General features: G+C 50.5%; 1 protein-coding gene across 2 annotated transcripts in view; it reads left to right on the top strand.

The window, feature by feature from the left end:
- Positions 1 to 5,753: 5,753 nt before the first annotated feature.
- MYO1H (myosin IH) overlaps positions 5,754 to 12,372 on the top strand; it is a 50,721-nt gene continuing 44,102 nt past the window's right edge. The window contains exons 1-3 of one of the 2 annotated variants that reach the window (XM_051835869.2): positions 5,754 to 5,914; positions 8,668 to 8,783; positions 11,429 to 11,627. In XM_051835869.2, the coding sequence (XP_051691829.2) occupies positions 5,789 to 5,914; positions 8,668 to 8,783; positions 11,429 to 11,627 (441 nt within the window). In that variant the 5' untranslated portion in view covers positions 5,754 to 5,788. Of the gene's footprint in view, positions 5,915 to 6,395; positions 6,509 to 8,667; positions 8,784 to 11,428; positions 11,628 to 12,372 lie in introns of those variants that run through there. The other variant, XM_051835870.2, reaches the window with a different exon arrangement.

Raw genomic sequence — 12,372 nt, forward strand, 5'->3', positions numbered from 1 at the left:
TCCAGGATTTTAGTAGGGTTACGTGGTCATGCAGCCAGCACCACAATTTTAGAATGTTTTGACCACCTTGGGAAGAGACCCCATACCCTTTAGCAGTCGCCTCAGATCCCCTAGCTGGCGTTCTTCTGTAGACACCCCGTACTGCACGTTCCCTGCAATGGAGGCGGACAGTGTGTTTTTCTCTTGTGACCGACGCCTCCATGTCCCAGGCTGATGTTTTGAAGAGGTTGCGCTTTGCTTGCTGCTCTGTTTGGCCACCTTTGTCCCAACAAAGTGGCCCTGTAGTTGTGGTCTGTCTGTCACACTGGTGTCTTCAGGTCCTCGTCCCAGCGAGTTCACGGACCCTCACGGTACAGATCGGGAATTAGTAGAGCAAGTTGTCACGCAACGACAAGTGGTTCCATGTAAAGACTACCTGGGCTGTTTTTGGTCCTTTGCAATTCCAAATAATTTCAGAAATAGCTTGTCCAGTTTTACTTAAACAGGTTGAGTGTTTTTTTTTTTTTAAAGTATGAGTATATTAAATCTCAGTGTCAAGTTAGAAAAAATTCACGTCTTTGCAAAATGTACCTGATATGGAGTCCTAAAGCAGAGGAACGGATCTGTGGCCTCCAGGGCAGAGGCTCATCCAGCGCCTAGGCCACATCGGCCCGGTTCTGATAGGTGCTCCGTGTGCTCGGAGCTAAACCGCGGTGCTGCAGGCGGGGGCGGTGCTGTGCGGGTTTCTGTGTCTTGTTGGGTTTTGTGGGGTCGTTGGTGTAGGATTTTTTGCTGTTTTCTACCAGTTTCATTCAGAGGGAAGCCAGTGAAGACCCCCTACTAGGGGGCGGAATAAACCGCAGTAAACTCGGTGGAAGTGGTGGGGTGCTTGGCAGGTCTAAGACGGAATGGACGGAGCTGGGGTTGGGCACGGTGGTTGAGACCCGCTGGGGGTGTCTGCAGCCTGTGTTGGAGCGCCTGAGCTCAAGTCCTGTCCACTCTGCTGATCCGGCTTTCTGCTAATGAGCACCCTGGGGAGGCAGCAAGTGGTGGCTCAAGTACTTGGGTCCCTGCCCTCCCCCACATAAAAGGCCCAGAGGGAGTCCTGGGCCAGCCTTGGCTGTGGCAGGTACTTGGGGAGTAGACCCGTGGATGGAAGACCTCTGTCCCTCTAAAGAGAGAAAAATTTTAGAAGACCAAGGGCTATTTCCTTCAGACAACTCCAAAATATTCCCCAGGGTGGGTTTCCTAGTGAGAAGATGAGGAAAAAGACAGCAGGCAGAGTGTGCAAAGTTACACGTATGCAAGCGGTCTTCAAAAAGTTCATGGGAACCCATGCTGTGAAAAGACTAGGCACAGGTTTCAGCGTGTTCTGGCCCCGAGCACTCGGGTTGAACCGGTGAAGGGGAGCTGAACTGTTTCTTAAATCAATTTTATTTAAAGAGATGGTGGTTTTGGTGCAAAACGTTTTTGAGGAGCCCATGTTGTGAGTGGGTTAAGCTGCCATGGTGGGGTAAGTTGCCACTCACAACACTAGCGCCCCTATAGGGTGCCAAGTCCAGTCCCAGTTGCTCTGCTTCTGATCCAGCTCCCTGCTATTGCACCTGGGAAGGCAGTGGAAGATGGCCCAAGTCACTGGGCCCCTGCCACTCACATGGGAGACCAGGATGGAGTTCCTGGCTACTGGCTCAGACCAGTTTGTTGTGGTCATTTGGGGAGTGAACCAGCAGGTAGAAGGTTGATCTCTCTCTCTCTCCCTTCCTCCTTCCCTCCCTCTCTTTCAAATAAGTCTTTGGGGAGAAATGTTGAAACCAATGCATAGGGGTTTTTTTTGTAATATGCACTTTTCATAAACATTTTGGAGATATTTCCTATGCAGAAAATTCTATTTTTTTGCACCGATAAAAGATAAACTTATCTTTTGGTTTCACTTTCCATAAACTTTTTTTAAAAAAATGCCTATTTTCTTCTGTTTGCCTTCAGATGAGTGGCGTGCCCAAGCCGCTCAGGCCAAGTGTTTGCTGCGAGGTTGCACGCTAACGTGCTATGAGGAAGGCACCCTGTCGGCCCTGTGTTTCCAAGTGGAGGGAAGCAGTAGCCGGGCAGCTGGGAGGGCCGTTACTTCTCTGGCCTAACCCGGCCCCCGACACCTGGCAGCTTGGCTCGGCCCTTGCACCTGCCAGGGCCCCATGGGTGGCGAGGAGAGAGATCTCTGGGATATGGCTGGCCATCCTAGGCAAAGACGGAGCTCATTAGGAGTAACCTAGCTGGACATAACTTAATTTTCGTATCTGTAATTGAATCTCTCTCATTTCCCCTGGCTTCTTGGATCCTTTCTGGATTTAATGATGTCTTCATGATAAGTCAGTGTCTTACTTAAACCTTCTTGGAATGGGCTGAGCCTCTCCCATGTTTTCATTACCCTTTGCCCTTGGACCCCAAGAGTCATCCTGTCGATGACTCTTGTCGGTCTCATTGGGATCTTGTAGTTCTTCTACGCCCCACTTTTTGAAGATTTTCTTTGAAAGGCGGAGGGAGGGAGGGAGGGCTCAATCTTCTGTCAACTTGTTTAGACCCCAAATGGCCACAACGGCCAATGGCAGGAGCCTGGGACTCCACCTGGATCTCCCACATGGGTGCAGGGGCCCAAGCACTTGGGTCATCTTCCGCTGCTTTCCCAGGGGCATTAGCAGGGAGCTGGATCAGAAGTGGAGCAGCTGGGACTCAAACCGGCACTCTGATATGGGATGCCAAGGTTGCAGACAGCAGCTTAATCTGCTGTGCCACAATGCAGGCCCCTCCCACGCTCTTCTAAAGATGTGCTTCAAACAGTTCAAGGAAAGCCAAAGACTGATGCAAAACGGTTGAAACCCATCTATCCCAGAGGTCACTTCGCATGGATTTCAAAGTGTCTCTGCATCAAAATAAATTAAATGTTTCCATTGTGAAATGAACCAGCTAAAAAGTCTAGATAATAGAATTGGGATATTGGGAAACAAAACTCCAGTCTGAAGGGGATGGGGTGTGCTTTGGTCCTCCATGCTAAAAACCATTGTCATGTTCCCATTTGCAAGGGTTGGTCAAATCTCTCGGGGCTGAAAGTCACACAGGCTCCTGGGGCTGCCTGTGCAGTCTCCAAGAGCAGATTGGAAAGAAGTCTGTGTCCTCCACCCTCGACAACCTGACCACAGCAAGGTCACTGGGTGCAGCCCCAGATGTGGTCGCAGACCCCAGCCCGCCCCCAATAGGAAGGGTGCTCGCTGGTTCCAGGAAGCAGATCACTCTGTCGCTCATGAACCCGCTACCTGTATCAGTGATAACAGAAAGAGGGCTTGGAAGAGCACACACGGGGCCTGGCCCTGCTCCAAGAGCATTCCACGGTTCCCATCAAACCGACAAGCCTGCGACGTGGGTGTGGTGATGACTCCATCGTACCCCGGATGGGGGGGACATGAAGGGAGCCTCCCAAGGTTATAGCACCAGGAGGCAACACAGAAGGAAGCGGAACCTGGATGCTCCTGCTCCAAAGTCCTTGAACTTAATCACCATGCCACCTGCTTCCCTTATGAAATATAAGCTGTAAAATGGGAACAGTTGGAATCCCCAAAATATCATTTGATCCTACATGTCTTATTTTCAACCTCAGGGGGCTGGGCAGTGCAGGGAGACATCTGGTGGACCTCTGGGTTTTTGTAAAAAAGCTTTTTATTGTAGAAAATGTTTTCTATATACAAAGTAAACAGTAGTATAATAACCCACACCTATCACCTGACTTCAGCTCCTAACATTCTGCCCTCCTTTTATTTGTACCTCTTTCCTCTGTCCCTTCCTACTCGATGATTTTTTTTTTCAAATAAAATTTAAAAAGGTTGAAATGCACAAAATTGTCAGCACTTATCCTGGCAGATTGAATCGCCCGTGTAACTCACAGCCCCATCAAGCTGCGGACAGTTTCCATCACCCCCAGAATGTCCTTTGCCCACACCCCCCCCACACACTGCCCCCAGCTGGGCAACAATTGTGATTTTTTTTTTCACCGTAGATTAGTCTTGCTTGTCCTAGAATTTCATAGAAACGCGATCGTACAGTATGGGCTCTTTTGTGGCTGGGTGCTCTCAGCATCAGGTCTGTGAGAGTCCCCACGCCATTGTGCGCGCCATTCTTTCTCCTTTGTGGCTCTGTTGGTTCTGTCACACAGATGCTCCTCGTCCATTCGCCACTTGATGGGGATTTGGATCCTTTCCAGTTCGGGGTCCTTTACAACAAAGTTGGGCATGAGTGGAACTTCATGTTCACGTCGTCTTGTGGATAGATGTTTACACTTCTCTCGTGTAGATACTTAGAAGTGGAATTTCGGCATCAAAGGATAAAGGCACAGTTAACTTCATTAGAAACTGCCAGGCTTTTACCCCCGAGTGACTGGATACCTCCACGTTCCTGCCAGCCGCCACGAAGTGCTCTGTCTGCCCCACGCCCTGGCCACTGTGTGGCGTTGCAGTTCTTGGTAATTTTAACCATTCTGTGATTTTAATTTGCATTTCCTTGATGACTAAGTATGATGAGCATTTTTTCTAAGTACTTTTTAATCATTTGTCTTCCTTTATGAAGTGTCCATTCAACTATTTTCACTGTGTTTGTTTTTTTCTTATTGAGCCATAGGGCTCTTTTATTCTGGATCTTTTGTAGGTGTATATTTTGCAAATAGTTCTTGGAGTCTGTGGCCTGCCTACTCACTTTTTTTTTTTTTTTTAAGATTTATTCATTTATTTGAAAAAGAGAAAGTTTCCATTCACTGGTTCACTCTCCAAATACTTACAGCAGCCAGGGCTGGGCCAGGCCAAAGTAAGGTGCCAGAAAGTCCATCCAAGTCTCCCACATGAGTAATAGGACCCCAAGCACTTGGGCCATCACCTGCTGCCTCCCAGGTACATGGCAGGAAGCCAGATCAGAAATGGAGTAACCAGCACTCAACCCCGGACTCTGATGGGATCCAGGTGTCCAAAGAGGGGAGAGGGGCTTAATCCTCTGGACCACAACGCCCACCCCCCCATTCATTTTTTAAGTGTCTTCTGATGAGAGTTTTATATTTGATGAAACCTAATTTCTTTTATAATTTTTCCCCCTGAATCCTAAGAAAGCCTCACCTCTCTCTGGGTGCAAAGACAGTCCCCTCCACTTTATTTTGGTAGTTGTGTACATTTTCCATTTACATCATGTAAAGGTCTAAGCTACATCTCAAGTGAATTTTTATACATGAACACACACAAGGGGTCTTCAAAAAAGTTCATGGAAAAACCACATAATTCAAAACTCTTGTGCACCAACATCATCTTTTAACTCTCTTTTGTTTTTGAAAACCTGCAGTCCGCAGCACTGTAGCACAGTGGTCAGCGTTGTCGTAGCTAAGCAGAATTAAACGTGGGGACGGCGCAGTGAAGACACGAAGCAGTGGGGACTTTCAGCTCCACTGTAATCTTATGGGATCGCCAGGTCGTGTGAGGGGGCTGGCTTCCCTGAGACATTAGGCCGTGTGTGTGTGTGTGTGTGTGTGTGTGTGTGTTCCTTATGGTCATCCCGTATCCCTCACCAGGTTATAAACCCTAAATGAAGCCCTCCTGTTCTAATCTCAGCTCTCCTCTCCTGGAGTTTAGCTTCTTGTTATCCCCACGACTGGACACGCAGGAGACTTGACCGACTCGTAGGTAGCTCCGTGCGTCAGACGCGTGGCGGGAACTGCCCCGCAATCAGCTGAGTTCGGTTCTGTGTGCCGCAGGAGGAGGAGGCGAGGAGGCGGCACATCCGTCTGCACATGGAAGGGGCGCTGACCGCCCGGGACAAGGTCGGCGTGCAGGACTTCGTGCTCCTGGACGCGCACACCAGCGAGTCGGCCTTCGTGGAGAACCTCCGCAAGCGGTTCAGCGAGAACCTCATATACGTAACGTAACCCGTTTCTCGGCTGCTTCTGCACAGTGTGTGTGTCCTTTCTGACGGCTGTGCACAATGTCACTCGGCTAGGTGCGCCGTGACCCTCCGTGGCGGCCACAGAGGAAGACCCGCCTTCACACTGGCCCGAGCCACAGAGGGACTTCACTGATGGGGGCAGCTGTGGGGCCCGGGCATCGATCCGGGCTCTCCAGGGCTGTCTGTAGGACTCTGCTCTCTCTGTCGGGATCTCTTTAGAGCACCAGCTTCCTTCTCCCGCAGCCTCTCTGCCCGGTGGCAAGATGGGTACCAGCAGAGGCAGATCGCATTGGATCTGCTCTCTGTTGTTACTGAGGTGGGAGGACATCTTCCCAGAATGCAGTCCTAGCAAATGCCCCGGCACTGACGTCACTCTGCTCTGATTGGCCCATCTTGGGTCACGTGCTGATCTCGGACCAATCAGAAAGAGGAATGTGCAGACTGCCCTGGAGGGGTCAGCCTGGTGTCCAGGGCAGGGTCACAGTCCAGCCAATTGGACTGGAGCTGGGGAAGAGGGCTTCTCCAGGAATCTCTTGAAAGAAGGAGGAACAGGTGCTAGCCCGGCAAGGTAAGAGTCTGCCCTTACCCCTCAGCCTTCACGGTCAACCTAGAGCATCTCGTCGAGCTGTTCTCAAACTGAACTTGACGTGGTCATCTTTAAAAAATTTTTTAAATTTTTCATTGATCAATTCTGTCAATTTTCAGGTAAATTCATAGTGTCTCAGGGCTTGTCATGGGATGGCATTAAAATTATTTTCTATTTTTGAGCTTTTATTAGCTTTTACTAAGTAGCTTTATACAAACGTTTTATAGCCATTGTATCTGTAATGGTGCCTGTGACCTTCTGCATGGCAACCAAGGTTATCGGAAGAGATAAACAGGCTGCGTCTTAGAGAATACATGAGGGGACTTCCCAGAAGTTCACAGAAGACAGAATTAAAAGAAAGCTCTAGTTTTGGTGCAAAAAGTATTTTTAAATCCATGCATATGAGAGCTCTTCAGATAGTTCATGGAAACTGCTTTACTGGGGGAGACCTGCGTGGATTTCTATTTGGGGGGCACCAAAATAAAATTAATTCCATTTTTTTCACAAACGTTTTAAAGTTTTTTTGGAACCCATAGTCGAGCTTTCAGAATTATCACCCTGGGCTGTAGAAACAGGAAAATGCCAAACTAACATTCTGTGTAAGCAGAGGGGAAATGATATACAGAGAGGTGCGAATGGGGTGATGGGAGCATCGTGGCTAAGCTAAATGTTCGAGCTGAATCTGATAAATTTCAGAAGCTCTTTTCTACCCTGGAAAAACCAGATTTCTATGGAGAATTTTAGCCAAAATCCTCTTCTCTGTTCTAATTCTCTGATTTTTGTCCTAGAGGTTGGAAACATTATTTGGAAAAATTTGAACATATTCTTTTTTTTAAAAAAAAAATTATGTACATTTGTGTTTATTTATTTAAAAGAGTTACAGAGAAAGAGGGAGAAATGGCACTTTCATCCAATGGTTCACTCCCCAGATGGCCACAATGGCCAGGACTGAGCCAAGTTGAAGCCAGGAACCAGGAGCCAGGAGCTTCATCCTGGTCTCCCACGTGGGTGGCAGGACTCCAAGGACCTGGGCCATCTTTCGCTGCTTTTCCCAGGCCATCAGCACAGAGCTGGATGGGAAGTGACGCAGCTGGGACTCAAACTGGCGCCCATATGGGATGCTGGCATCACAGGCAGTGGCCTTACCCACCATGCCACCACAGTGCTGGCCCCTCAGCATCATCTTGATGGAGGCCTTAGTAACCCAAGGATTTGAAACCACAACAAACTCAGCATCTGAAAATACCAGATAGTTGTTCAAAAGAGCCTAGCTATTTATATTTTCTTTTTTTATTAAAGATTTATTTATTTATTTGAAATAGTTACACATAGAGAGAGAGAGAATCTTCCATCCATTGGTTTACTCCCCAAATGGCCACAATGGCTGGAGCAGGGCCCATCTGAAATCAGGAGCCCAGAGCTTCTTCCAGGTCTCCCACGTGGGTGCAGGGGCCCAAGGACTTGGGCCATCTTCTGCTTTCCCAGGCCACAGCAGAGAGCTGGATCAGAAGTGGAGCAGCCAGGACTAAAACCGGTGCCCATATGGGATGCTGGCGCTTCAGGCCCCGGGGCGTTAACCCACTGTGCCACAGCACCGGACCCGCTATTTATATTTTCTATGGGAGAACTTGGAGCTCTGTGTTGATTCATAACCATGTTCCAAGAAATCTTATGTTAGTGTTTCTATTACAAATATAAGGCTATTTCAAAAGTTCATAGAAATGCATATTATGGAAAAACTGAGCATGGACTTCAAAAATCTTTTTGCACCAAAAGACACTTATTTTTTAATTCCATTTTCCCATGAACTTCTTGAAGTACCCTCGTGTATGTACTGGAAAACTTGAAGATGAGTAGGGTCCAGTGCTGAACTCTGGGAAAATAAATGCCAGCCTTCTCTTTTCCTAACGACTCCTCTAAGTCTCTGCTCAGATGCCGCTTCCTCCCAGCAGCTGCCCCGTGCTAACACCTGTGTGTGTGTCCTCCCTTAACCACGCATGTCCTCACACTGTGAGAGGGAGGCCCTCGCTGCCTTACCTATTGCTTTATGTCCCAGCACTCAGCGAGCGCCTGGGCATCCTAGTGAGTGACAGCCTTCTGCATCCCGGATTCCTCACTCGCGCTGTGCTCTGTTCCCCCAGACGTACATCGGAACTCTACTGGTGTCTGTGAACCCGTACCAGGAGCTCGGACTCTACTCTGTGAGCCAGATGGAACTTTACCAAGGGGTCAATTTCTTTGAACTGCCGCCGCATGTGTAAGTGGCACCCACAGGGCCACCACTAGGAGTACTGTCCTGTGTGTGTTCCTCTTGTTCTCTTTTTCCTTTCCCCTTCCCTTCCTCCCGTCTACCCACCCACCCACCCATCCACCTATCTCCCCCTCCACTCACCCACCCATCCATCCATCCATCTCTGCCTCCATCCACCCATCCATCCATCTACTCACCCACCCACCCATCCACCTATCTCCCCCTCCATCCACCCACCCATCCATCCATCCACCCACCCATCCATCCATCCATCCATCTCCCCCTCCCTCCACCTATCCATCCATCCACCCACCCACCCATCCACCCACCCACCCATCCACCCATCCACCCACCCACCCACCCACCCATCCACCCACCCATCCATCCATCCATCCATCCACACATCCACCCAAATCCTGTTACATGTTCATTCAGTAGCTTCTGCATTCTCGTTGCATGTTTGCTAACGTGTTCTAGATTCATCATCGTCTTTGAGATTAGTCTTTCAAGGCAGCAGAAATAAGTAGGTCATCACAGGACCTCAGCTTAAATGAGACAGAAATGTGAGCGTGTGCAAAGGCTGAGACACACAAGAGAGTGGCTAGAGAGGCGACTTCTCTGGGAAATGGAATGTTGTAGTGCCATCTACTGGTGCCCGAGTGTCATGGCGGCTAAGAAAATGCCTATGAGAAGTTAGCAGGGCTGTGGGGCTTCACCGTGACCCCTGTCCAGCTGGGTCTCTGTGACTTAGGCTTTGCTGAGTTCCCCGTGCTCCTCCCAGGCTGACTTCCGGATCAGGACGTAGGCTCTGCCTTCGTCGGCCTTCCACTCCTGCACCCTCCGCTGTGCAGTCCCGCACAGCCGGCTTCCAACCTCGCGGCCTCCGTGCTGCGGTTGCTGCTCTTGGAGACGGAGCGCCGAGGATAGTTCTCCCTCGTGTTCTGAAGGGATCTCGGACGTGTTGGAATCGCTTTGCTTTCCTGCCTCTGTGTTCTAAGAGCTCCGGGTTCCGAAGGGAAAAGCAGGCGTGAGATCTGACTGTGCTCTCTGCGTTGTTCAGCACTTGGGCAGGACGTCATTTCTGCCTGCAATAGAACATCTCTTGGGAGCTGGTGCCGCGGCTCACTAGGCTAATCCTCCGCCTTGCGGCGCCGGCACACCAGGTTCTAGTCCCGGTCGGGGCACCGGATTCTGTCCAGGTTGCCCCTCTTCCAGGCCAACTCTCTGCTGTGGCCAGGGAGGGCAGTGGAGGATGGCCCAAGTGCTTGGGCCCTGCACCCGCATGGGAGACCAGGAGGAAGCACCTGGCTCCTGCCATCGGATCAGCACGGTGTGCCAGCCGCAGCGCACCGGCCGCGGCGGCCATTGGAGGGTGAACCAACGGCAAAGGAAGACCTTTCTCTCTGTCTCTCTCTCACACTGTGCACTCTGCCTGTCAAAAAAAAAAAAAAAATCTCTTGGGGATACATGTCTGGGCTTGTTCTTTTTAAAAAAAGAATTATTTTACTGATTTGAAAGGGGAGAGTTGGGAGGGAGTGGGGGAGAGTGCCCCAATGCCCGTAACAGCTGGGGCCGATCCGGCTGGGCCAGATCAAAGCCAGAAGCTGGGAACTCTATTTGGGTCTCCCACTTAGGCGACAGGACCCCAGTTGCTTGAGCCGTCCCTTATACATTAGCAGGAGGCTGGAATCAGGAGCAGAGCTGTCACTTAAACCCAGGCACTCTGATAAGGGATGCAGGTGTCTTTAAAAAAAAATTTATTTGAAAGGTAGAGTTACAGACAGAGGCAAAGAGAGGTCTTTCATCTGCTGGTTCACTCCCCAGATGGCCACAACAGCCAGAGCTGCGCCAATCCTAAGCTAGGAGCTTCTTCTTCCGGGTCTCCCACACGGGTGCAGGGCCCAAGGACTTGGGCCATCTTCTACTGCTTTACCAGGCCGCAGCAGAGAGCTGGATCAGAAGTGGAGCAGCTGGGACTCAACAGATGGGATGCCGGTGCTGCCAGCAGTGGCTTTACCTGTTATACCACAGTGCCAGCCCCCCAAGTGGTGTCTTAACTGCTAGGCCAAATGCCCATCCTAGTACCTGGCTTACTTTAAGAAATACTGATGGATGTTTTAAAAAACTAATTTGGTAAATTTTGAAAAAAAAAAAATTTAAGATTTACTGATTTGAGAGGCAGAGGCAGAGAGTGCAAGTGAGAAAGAGAAGTCTTCCATCTGCTGGTTCACTCCCCAAATGGCTGCACCAGCTGGAGCTGGGCCGATCTGAAGCCAGGAGCCAGGAGCTCCTTCTGGGTCTCCCATGTGGGTGCAGGGGCCCAAGGACTTGGGCCATCTACTACTGCTTTCCCAGGCCATAGCAGAGAGCTGGATCAGAAGTAGAGCAGTGAGGATTCAAACCGGTGCCCGTATGGGATGCTGGCGCCACAGGCAGTGGCTTAACCTGCTACGCCACAGCACTAGCCCTGAACAAAATACTTTCATTCCCACTAAAAAGGCAGCCTTGTGTCCTAGCTGGTGCAGTGCTATCTCATTTGTCAGTGGGGGCGGGGGTGGGGGGCCTCCTGGATGCAGTGCACCTGTGTTTTTGCTCTGATGTGCGTTGGAGCCGAGGGCAGTAGCTCGTTCCTGTCCCGATCCTCTCCCCAGCTACGCCATAGCGGACAACGCCTACCGCGTGATGTGCTCTGAGCTGAATAACCACTTTATCCTCATTTCTGGGGAGAGCGGGGCGGGGAAAACGGAAGCCTCCAAGAAGATTCTCCAGTATTTTGCAGTGATGTGCCCCATGACGGAATCGCTGCAGGTTGCCCGCGACCGGCTGCTGCTGTCCAACCCTGTGCTGGAGGTGAGTGACCGCTGAGGACCGCGGGAGGAGGCCGGCCCGGGAGCGCGCGGAGCCAGGGGACTCCCCTGCCTGGGCAGTCACTGTTAAGAAGGGAGTCGCATGAGCAGCGTCCCAGTGGAGGGCCCGATCCTGGAGTCGATCTGGGAGGGGAATCCAATCCTGGCAAGTCCCTCGAAACCCCCGAGGCTGTGTCCCCAAGTGTAGACTGATCTGCTCCTAATGTTTGTCTCGGGACAGATGAAACTTGTTCAAACTGTGCAGCCCCATTAGGAAGCCCGTTAGTGAGGCTTGATGGCTTACTGCTCTTCTTATTTAGTTAAAAGGTAACAAATGACCACAATTGGCTTCTGTTACAATTCTGGGACTTCCCAGCTGACCCTGAACAGGTGCTGGTTCCTCTTGAGGTTTGGGCTTCTTCTGTAGACCGTGGTGGTGGTTGGAGGCATTTCCCCATAGGCTGTTTGAGAGGAGCGATTGGATCTAAGGAGGCACCTGCTGCCGGGGACGGTCAGTGGTGGCTTTGGAACAGTGAGGGCTATGTCCTTCAGTGTTGGACATGTCTGCCACATTCCTAGGTTTGCATTCTGGGGAGAAGACGTTTTTCCCTCTGTCTCCCTGGGTCTGACCCCACTGACTCCAGCTTTGGGCATTAAGTTCTCTGTAGTTAATATAATCGCTCCTTCTTAGAAAATGAGGCAGGGGGCTCATCTCTCCACCCACTGTGGTGATAGCGTGTTTATCTGGG

This window comes from Oryctolagus cuniculus, chromosome 21 (assembly GCF_964237555.1).
Source record: "Oryctolagus cuniculus chromosome 21, mOryCun1.1, whole genome shotgun sequence".
Taxonomy (NCBI): Eukaryota; Metazoa; Chordata; class Mammalia; order Lagomorpha; family Leporidae; genus Oryctolagus; species Oryctolagus cuniculus.